Source organism: Clupea harengus, chromosome 4, assembly GCF_900700415.2.
Source record: "Clupea harengus chromosome 4, Ch_v2.0.2, whole genome shotgun sequence".
Taxonomy (NCBI): Eukaryota; Metazoa; Chordata; class Actinopteri; order Clupeiformes; family Clupeidae; genus Clupea; species Clupea harengus.
The window spans coordinates 7,064,224-7,074,501 of record NC_045155.1 but is presented as its reverse complement, the minus strand read 5'-3'; the positions used below and the strand labels follow the sequence as shown (position 1 = coordinate 7,074,501).

The following is a 10,278-nucleotide window of genomic DNA, read 5'->3' as shown; positions in this document are numbered from 1 at the left end:
ATGAAAGCAGATGATTTCTTAGAAATGTGTTGTGCGCCATCTAGTGGCGGTGGCGTTGGCCAGGCGTTCATTACCTAATATGGCCAGCGCTATATGGAATTTTTTTTCCGGGACTGCAGCCCTATGAGTTTGGAGAATGAGTCAGCCGCATGCCAATTACTGGGCGTTGGCTGGTGTAGTTCCTTTCGCTGGTTGCGACACACAATGGGGAGCAGCCTTTCCTCTCTTGACGTCTACTTTTGCAGTTAAATGTGCAAAGGTCCTTTCCATTCTAAAATGAGTTTATAAACCTTATCCAATTAACAGTAAAAAAAAATGTCAAGTGCTGGCAGAAGAAATAATATCAATATTGTCCTTTAGTACCAGTCCAATGTGGAGTGTATAAGAGTAAATAGAATAAAATGCATAGCCTCTAACTGAAAATGACAGCACGCTCCACAAGACACATTTCAGAGATGAATTGACAGAACAATACTTAAGATAATTTTATTGTGTATCAAAATATTGTAACAGACATTGTTGATGTTGCTTTCTTTTCAAAACATTTTTTTTTTAATTTTGCAATACTGATTACACAATAACAAAGTAGCACAGGAAAGAGCTGAAGGTAGGAGGCGTGAGAGGGAAAATGTGGCACTTTGATAAAGCGATTATTTTTCATTTATTCATTTTAGGTATTGCAAAAACAGCTCTTTCCATAACCTCCCTCACCTTCCACTTTATTAAACATCTGCTTTGCTACGTCAACTTCAGTCCAATTTTCTAACTTCCCTTTTAGTCATTATGTAAAAACCACCACCTTTGGCTTTGGTCCTTCTCTAGGTCAGCCAGTTCTCAGCTGGCATCGGAGAAATGCATTCATGAACAACACGTGGAGACAACGCTCAGTTTGCAAGTGCAGGATGATGTAGAAATGTTAAGCCTCGAGAAAAAAAAAAGACTCATAAACACAGTAGACACAGGGCAAATCCACAAACAGGCTACTTTTGCACCAGTGTTAGTTTCGGTTAATTGGTGTAATAAAGGCTTTGGAAGGTGTGTTGCGGTTCTGCTTTAAGTGTGTCAATTCACCCTAAATATTGACCAAAACATCTTATCTACTCCAGATGCGTGGCACTTTTTTTGTATCCCCTTCTATTGCCATGGGCTACAGTTATCCTCTACAGTTAAGCTCAGAACAGCAGTGTCCTAAAAAAACCAGGCAAAACTAGCAGCAGCTACGTTGTGTTAGGGACAGCAACAGTAACACAAACATCTGTGTAAACCAACACCAGAAACGAGCCAGAGCTACACAACTACCTCCACATCAGACATTTTCATGAGAAACAACGAAAGCTAAAAATTACCCTAAAGTTATGTGCTGAAATTCAGTCGGTTTACAGTAAACAAAGGTGCTTTTTTTATTTAAAATCACTCTGTTAGTGATATGGAGTATGGCTGGGAAGGTTATGAATAGACAGATGGAATGAAATGGAAAAAAGGCACAGAAAATAGTGAGGAGCAGAACAGGGAGGATGTTCAGTGTATGTGTGTTGGGAACAGGAGTCTTTGGCTGGGCCTCCAGCCCATAGGCTGGGTCTGGGTCTTGAGATTGGTGGTTCTTAGACGGTGAAGTGGTAGGGGCTTCCCGGGATGTGTTCATCGCCCCATTTGACCACCAGGATGTACTCGCCCTTCTCCTTGAGCTGGTAGGAGACGTTGTAGAGGCGGTTGCCCAGGTGTTTCACCAGAATTTCCTCGCATGGTACTTTAGGCCCATCAACTCCTACCAATAGCATATTCCTCCCTGAAGAAAGGAGGGTAAACGAAGAAGGTAGAAATGAGAACATTGGACTGCCAATACTCCAGGACATGGGATGGTTTAACTTTATTACAAGCAAGAACATCCCTGAAATCAGAAAAAAAAAACATCTCAGATTTCTCAAAGCAGCACACATTACCTGCTTTGCTGCAGTCCACGCTGAAGCTGTTCTTTTGGCCAACAAAGGCTTTGGTGAGACCCAGGCCCTTGGCAACCACCCGACTGGCATCAGACGAGGCCCAGCCTGGCGCCGCCTGCTGACTGGATGTCACGCTACGGGTAACTGGGTCCACCATCACAGATGAGGTCTCATGCATGCTGTGGCTACTGACCAGGCGAGACCCTGTTCAGGAAAGAAATGTGTCAGTGAAATGTCAGTGGCTTATACCAGTATTCACATATCTATATCATGTTTGCTAAAATTAAGAAAGTAAATGTTTTATCTCAATTATTGCAGTGCTCATCAATGATCAGCTCACCAAAATGTGCTGGTACAATGACACTATGTCTCGTGGGATTTATCTAGATTAGCTCACCAGTGATTTTAGCTTTGTATGGGCTGCCGACAATGTGATAGGGTCCGCCATATTTGATTGAGATCAAATAGTTCCCAGGAGCCATTGGGGTATAGGTGACCTTGTAGCCCTCTGGGCACTCTTGACAGTCCATCTTCACCTTAGAGGGGCCGTCGATGGTCACAGCCAGAGCACCGGCACCAGCTGAGCTTGTGTTCACGATAAACTCACACGGAGATCCTGAGAATGAGCCAGGACAAGTCAGGAGAAATTCACTACTCGCATTCATTTAACAACTACTTGATCACAAAAAACAGCAGTCCAAGCAAGGTATTTATTGCATTAGTATGTTTTTTCCACAGAAAACCACACCCACTGTTGCAAGCTTCTTGCTCAATCAGTCGAGATTCAGAAGTCTTGACTCCAAAGACAATTTACATACCACAGAACTAAAATACGAGTGGCATGCATTGAAGAATGACAAATTAGTCCTTGCAAGGGAGTGAAAAAGGGAAAAACCGGAACTCATGGAGGTGGTATAGAGATGGATACCTGTGGTGCCTCCCTCTAGTCCGGCCCCATATGCAGACACCATTCCTGGGTCTCCTGCCTGGCCCATTTCCCCAACCCGGATCTTGAAGGGGCTTCCAGGAATGTGGGAGCCATTGAACTTCACATCAATGAGGTACAGACCATTTTCCCTCGGAATGAACCGCACAGCATACTTGTCTGTGGGGGGCAGGGGAGGGGGGGAGGAGTAGGAATGTGATGATTAGTGATGATGTGTTGAATCACAAGAGAAACCTGGGAAAGCTAAGGAAGTTGGATAACGACAAACACACGCACAGCCTACAGCTGGGCCAGGGGTCCCGCTAAGAAGATGCCGGGACAAAAGACGAAACACACTCAATGATAATCCACTGAAGACTGAACCACCATTTTAAATTAAGTCTAGTGAATGCCTCATCGCTGCAAACCATGTTGCTTTCCTTTTTCCAAGTATACTTGGCTCTCCAATAAAGAAGGTCATTTAATGTGTTGAGTCTCTTTCAAATACCCCTGAAGCATTTTTTTCTTCATCTCCAAGTTTACCTTCATCGATCTCTGTGACGCAACACTCCTCCAGAGCTCCAGACGGGCTGTGCACCTTGGCGTCGATGACGCCCTTCGCCCCGTTCAGGCTTACCGCAAACGAAGCCGGTTGGTTCACCTTTAATCCCGACTCCTGTGTTCAGATGACAACTCAAACTCAACTCACCATCAAGATCTTAGACCTTTAGTGCATCGCATTACTCGCTGGGTCTGTCATAAACGTCACCCCTGCTTTTGTAACACAACTCCTTCACATCACTACACCTAGCTGTGTTCTTTTTCAATGTCTTACTTCTATAATGAACTTCATTAAGGCCTGAAATTTCTACTTAAAATAGCGTGTCTCTGCAAAATAAAAAATCTACCCTGAATTCTCCATACATTCCCTTCTGTTACCTTGTATATTAGTAATATATACTCTTTCCACTTCAGTCATTTATAATTCCTGTGTCACACATTGTCTGTGTGTCTGTAAGACTACCTTACCTTCAGGCTAAAAGGGTTAAAAAGGGAGGCTTAAGGAGTATAGAAGAAGTATAGACCCTAAAAGCCCACAGAGAAAAAAAAGTAACAATCACGATATATTAATGACAGGATGAGTGATTGCATACGTGAGCAGATTTTAAATGGAAAAAATGAGTGAGAAATAGAAATAGCCTCTTTTGCCCTCTTTAACCCTTTAGCCCCTGGTTTGCACTCCATTGAAGGGGGGGAGGGGGGAAGGGAAGGCTGTTGGGAGCCTTTAGAACAAGGCACGAGAAATACAAACAGTCCTTCAGTATCCCTGAGTCGCGAGTACCACCCATGAACACAGCAGCGGCCCACACAGGGAGCAGCCGACCCGAGAGCGGAGGTGGCCCGGAACTGGCCCGGAACTGGCCCGGAACTGGCCCGGGTGCGCTGAATGCTATACCTTTAGGCGGTGCCTAGTTTTCCCGCCATTTTTGCTTGACCTCTAACACCCCAATTTAATGAACATCACTTAGCGTGCCGCCTGAAGCAATCACCTAAAATTGCAGGATGTCTGAAGATTGAACTTCATTGCTTAATTGCTGCTTAAGGTCTTTTTGAGGGTAAATGGCCCCCTATCATGGCTATGCCTTAATTCGTATTATACCCCGGAGATGAGAAATACTCTTTTCTGATTGGTAGGCAGGTGTCCCAATATTTTTTTCTAGCGGGAAATCTCAGGTAAAAAGTTGAATCTCCGAAACTTGGAATGGTAGTTTTAACAACCATAGTAATGCTTGATTGAAAAGCGCTCCATGGATAGAGGCTACTACAGTGAGTGTGTACAGTAAACGCGATGAATTCCATGGTCAAATAACATGTTATCTGGAGAACTCGCAAGCTAGTAAGCATTGAATCAGAAAGCTAGCTTCTTTTTAAACTGAACAAAATGTTTCCTTTGAGGCTATACCTGCTTGCTTAAATACATGTGTGACAACCGGGGTATAAGCGGCTGATATTTTCTTATAACGGGACACCTCGTCGGCCATTATCCCTTACATCATAGCACTGTTCATAAACTGGTTGGAATAGTGGAAGTAAATCTTTACATGGTAAAGATAATCTCTTTTATGTTAATTCCCCATTTATAGGTAAGTATCTCTAAGCTATAGTCTGTTTAACCGACTTTCCTCCTCCACATCACCATTACCCATTGACTGTCTGCACTGGCAGAGCTGCCTTGATTCCCTGGCTGAGGAGGGAGCTGCTGTGTTATGGGTGGTCTGGGGCTCGTTTTGGGTGGACAATTGTCTGTTTTTCTCGAAGCCTCACCTGAAGACTGGCAACAGTAAGACGGCGGGCATCGTCAGACGGCGAGGCCACTGGCACCACGAAGGGGCTGTCGGGGATGTGCTCGTCGTTGAAGCGGATGGAAACCTCATAGTCTCCTGCAATGAACACAGATCAATCAAGTTGTTTTATGTCCTTAGAAGGCTCTTAGCTTCACTGACTGCATATTAGTATGATACAAGTAAAAATGACTACCATTATAAGTAGTAGTTGTAGTATTAGCATTCATATTGAGACTGACCTTGGTTCTTGGCAGTATGTTTCTCAAAGAATCAATCAGTTTCTTAAGATACCAATCAATACATTGATCTTTAGAAACAAACATTTTACCTGGTTCTTGGACAATGTAGGAGACGCCACTGGATCCGTCCTTGCGGTCCTCAAAGGCGATTTCTGCTTTGCTGGGGCCCTCGACAGCAATAGACAGACCTCCAGCACCAGCCTCACGAGTCCAGATGCTGAATTCAGCTGCACCACAAGAAAATTGATCATTTAAAATATGGCAAGGGGGTCACTTTGTGTTCACTTACCCATTCTCATTTTCTCATTACACATATACATACAGCCTCTCTCTTCAAATTCAAGTTTCACAATGAAATGTATTTCATTTTCACGCTAATTTTTATTCCTTGTCCTCTACACACACACAAACACTCAGTAGTTCCCTGTCTCACAAACACACAGTGATATAAGCCCCATTTTCCTTTACACACACACACACACACACACACACACACACACACACACACACACACACACACACACACACACACACACACACACACACACACACACACACACACACACACACACACACACACACACAGACAGACAGACAGACAATACTGATGACGCTGACTTGAGGAAAAGACACCACTCCTAACAGACATGGCAGGCTTTTATACCTGGAGCTCCGGCCTCTGCCCTCTCAAGTCCAGGGCCTCCGGCGCGGACCTTGTGGGCCCCTCCCTCTCCCAGTGGCCCCACTGTGAACTGGAAGGGGCTCCCAGGGACGTGCTGGCCCTGGTACTTCACGCTGACTGTGTGCACGCCCATCTCTGTGGGGACGAAGCGGATGCAGTAGGTGTTGTTCTCTCCCTCCATGATCTCGGCCTTGTGGATCTTTCCGGAAGGACTGGTGACCTGGGCGGTCATGTCAGCTATGCTGATCTCTAAGTGATGGAAAAGTGAAAGGAAAAAGGGAAAAGGATATCATTTTTGAGAAAGAGGACATAAGATTGCGCATAGAATTTGACTATTTCTTTGTTGAATGATGGTGAAAACAGTTTTGGCTGTATCCATAGAGAATTACCTGGGATTTTCAGACTCAGGTCACATTGGCTGCCTACATTAGCCACAGAGGCGGCTCTTCTCTTCCTGGTGATGCTCTCCTTCATCCTGCCCTCTCCGGTGACCTTCACAGTGAAAGCACTTCCTGTGTCACAAGAGACAGCAGGGGACAAAATTTAAGACATAATACTATCAAGGCCAGACTTGGCATAATATTGCAATCACCAGATTTGCCTATACAGTGTTATACTTAACAGGGGTTTCAATAAAACAATGAAATCAGTCAAATTAAATATGTTCATATATTAAATTAATTAAATATATTCATTCATTCATAGATTCATATTCATAATGGTTTAAGTGTCAAGACTGGCACCTGGGACATGCTGGTCAGCAAATTTAATGTTGATGATGTAATTTCCTGGCTCGGTGGGGCAATAGGTGACTTTGCAGGTTCCGTCCTCCAGGTCCTCTGTGTTGATGTCCACTTTACTAGGACCCTCGATGGACAGACTGAGGCCACCATAACCTACAGCACATAGGACAGAGTGAGCATGCATAGATAGATTTGATCCTTTTTTATAGTGTGCACAGGTAGTATGTGTAAGTCGAGTAATTGAGGGTTTTAATACAATGTACATATTGACAAACCTAACCCTAACAGAAAGTGCACCTTGTAAAACATGGACATAGAAAATCAGTAATCTACTAATTATTTGTGTAAAGTTAATTATAAGTGTAAAGTATGTAGTTCTTAAGGCTACGTATAATAAAGCGTAACTGAAAAGTACAACTTTCGACAATGAATGCTAAGGTACTTGAGATGTGTAAATGACAGGGTCTCTGTATAAATGTTTAGCTCCAGACCGACAAAACTTGTGTCGCCCTACCTGCATCACGAGTGTCAATGATGAACTCAGCTGGCTCGAACGTGCGAGCCTCGCTCAAGCCCTGTCCAGACACACGCACGCGGGTGGCGTCTCCGATCTCTGATTGGTTGATCATGACTGCGATGGGGCTGTTGGGAATGTGACGCCCATTCTTCTTGATGTTCACCAGGTGCTCGCCGATCTCCTTGGGCACGAAGGAGATACCTGAAAAAAAATAAAATAAATGAAGACAAATTAATACATGGAAATGTTTGTTCTTCAAGAATCCAATTTTTCCAGTTCTTCCTTATTTTCTGAATAAGATGAGAAAATTGCTCTCTCTGCTTACAAACTGACAAAACAGTGAAATACTGTCTACAATGATGTTCCTCCTAGTGAATCTACAGTTAGCGGACTTGCTCCCTGACAAGCATCTGGTGTGAAGATCTATAATCTTCTAATCTACCTCTGCTACAATTTATTCATCAATAAATTCATCCTCATACCCATCTGCATACCCCCCCTTACTCACCCATGAAATATACCCACAGAAAATACTGAGAAAACTGCACTCTTCTATAAACTTATAATACATCACCTTAAACAGAATATGATCTAGTGTCTATAACTGCATCCCTGTTGGTGAGTCAGTTAGTTGACTTTACTCCCTACACCTGCTGTGGTGTTTTAATATCTTCTGATGTTCTTTTGCTATAATTTCTCCATATCACCATCTCCTCCTCATACCCTTCTCCCGCTCTCCCTCGCTCCCAGACTCACCCACGTGGCCGTTGCGGAGCAACTTGAGCAGGCACGGCTCCTCTCGGCCGGAGGGAGTGGTCAGAGAGGCGGTCAGCTGGCTCAGATCCAACTCCCCGATGTCCAGAGGAATGTCTGCGGCCGAGCCCACCTTCAGGTGAGACATGCGCATGGAGTCATCACCTGGGGACACACAGTCAGAGGGGAGAAAGAGGCACATGGTGATGACATCAGAGAGAGCCAAGGAAAAGCAATGGAAGACTTCCTCTAGAAGAGCAACACTTACTGTTCAATTGGCCCTGGCCTTCATTTACAATTATTAACCTGTATTCATTTAGCAAATGCTTTTACCCAAAGCAACCCAAGTAGAATAGCTGTACAGGTTAAATACCCTTACCACCTCAACCTAACCTACCACTAACCTGCTAAACCACTGACCTAAACCTCCCAAACCTGCTTAAGCACTAACCTAAACCTTCCAAACGTCTGACAAACCAAAATGACCCTGCCTTGACTGACCTGTGATCTTGGCTACGAATGGACTGCCTGGGATGTGCTTGTCATTGTATTTGACCAGAATGTTGTAGTCCCCAGGCAACACTGGCAGGTATGAGACTGTGCAGGTGCCATCTTGGTTGTCAGTGCAGCTGATGTCGGCCTTGGAGGGCCCCTCAATGGCCAGAGACAGACCACCTAACATGATGCGAAACAGAAATGATGTCTGGTGCGTCAAGTCACTGTATCTCATTGAAAAGGAAATGGAAGAACTTCTTTAGTTAACATTAAAAATGTTACTTATATACTACGTATAAAGTACTACTTTTATGTTTATCAAGTCAGTTGATTTCTGAGGTCAGATTTACATCATGGAAAAGAAATGCAAGACTATACACACAACTTCCTTGAAAACAAATTGAATGTACAAATATAAGCAATTTCTTTTATCTGCAATGTGCAGAAAGAGAGGTGATCATTGTGCCGAACTCTATTACCTTCTCCAGCGTCCTTGGTGTCAACAGTGAAGACCGCAGGCTTGTTGACCATGCCATGGATAAGCCCTGGGCCATAGGCATTCACATGGCCACTGTTGACATAGTCCACATAGAATTGCAGTGGACTTCCTAAGTCAACAAATGTTGAAGCGTTAGTGTTAGCACATACAGAGAGAACTCACTCAAATATACAGACAGTTCCAGTCTCTACGGAGCTGTATTATGCTTTAATACACATTGTTTCTATGTTGCAAGTGTATTTTGTGGCCATAGCTGCTTGTCTGACCTGGGATGTGGATGCCGTCGTATTTGATGTCCATCTCGTGCAGGCCTGCCTCTGTAGGGGCATACTTCACTGTGACAGTGCCGTCCTTGTTATCCGTGATGTCAGGCTTGGCCACTTTCCCAGATGGCATTCGCACGTCGCCTAAAAGAATGGAGACATTGGGGGTTTACAGACACACACACACACACACACACACACACACACACACCCACGCACAAACGCGCACGCCAAATCCCCGGTGCCATTGTAGGCCGCTTTAACGGGACGTGTTCACGGAAGCACACTGACCTGTAATCTCTCCCTTCTGGATGGTGAATGGAATGACCAAGTCGAAAGGTCGCAGCCCAGCCACATCCAGCCCGTTCATGCCCATGGGCCTGTCCGTCGCCTGCAGTGGAGATAAACACTGAGAGCTGAGTGCCAACTTCCACCACTACTAGTCACATCAGGGGATGAGAGGCACAGCTGGTGCAAAACCTACTCTCAGACTCATGTGGCCTACAGGAGAACTAATATTTTTGTCTGGAAAAATAAAGGATTCAGTGGTTTTCTTAGTTCTCATTATATGTTTTGCAGGATGACAACAGCTTTGTCATGGTGACAGATAAACAAACAGTTTTGTTAAGCAGAATGGGAATGTAATGTAAATTTCTGGTTAAATGCTAAACTAAATTCAGTTTTTTGTTTTGTTTATGGAGCTGTAATGTAAATTGCAATGTTCTCTGCAAACAATCCAAACAAGACAAGACAAATGAGAGAGCTGGGCAGACAAGATGGCTGAAAAGGATGGAATTTAGTTTTCACACAGGACAAAAATGAAACGAGATGAAGGGAAAAAGAAAGGACGATGATAATGATGACAATCATAATGATG

The 10,278-nt window shown here is 44.1% G+C and overlaps 1 protein-coding gene across 8 annotated transcripts in view; it reads right to left on the bottom strand.

The window, feature by feature from the left end:
- Positions 1-460: 460 nt before the first annotated feature.
- Positions 461-10,278, bottom strand: part of flna (filamin A, alpha (actin binding protein 280)) — a 40,966-nt gene continuing 31,148 nt past the window's right edge. For all 8 annotated transcript variants that reach the window (XM_012816673.3, XM_012816677.3, XM_012816676.3 and 5 more), the window contains 16 exons: positions 9,693-9,792; positions 9,405-9,545; positions 9,119-9,247; positions 8,646-8,819; positions 8,148-8,309; positions 7,389-7,592; positions 6,875-7,027; positions 6,521-6,643; positions 6,114-6,380; positions 5,539-5,676; positions 5,191-5,306; positions 3,409-3,541; positions 2,869-3,045; positions 2,338-2,556; positions 1,941-2,144; positions 461-1,786 (listed from right to left, as the gene is read on the bottom strand). In XM_012816673.3, coding sequence (XP_012672127.2) covers positions 1,602-1,786; positions 1,941-2,144; positions 2,338-2,556; positions 2,869-3,045; positions 3,409-3,541; positions 5,191-5,306; positions 5,539-5,676; positions 6,114-6,380; positions 6,521-6,643; positions 6,875-7,027; positions 7,389-7,592; positions 8,148-8,309; positions 8,646-8,819; positions 9,119-9,247; positions 9,405-9,545; positions 9,693-9,792 — 2,625 coding nt within the window. In that variant the 3' untranslated portion in view covers positions 461-1,601. The remainder of the gene's footprint in view (positions 1,787-1,940; positions 2,145-2,337; positions 2,557-2,868; positions 3,046-3,408; positions 3,542-5,190; positions 5,307-5,538; positions 5,677-6,113; positions 6,381-6,520; positions 6,644-6,874; positions 7,028-7,388; positions 7,593-8,147; positions 8,310-8,645; positions 8,820-9,118; positions 9,248-9,404; positions 9,546-9,692; positions 9,793-10,278) is intronic.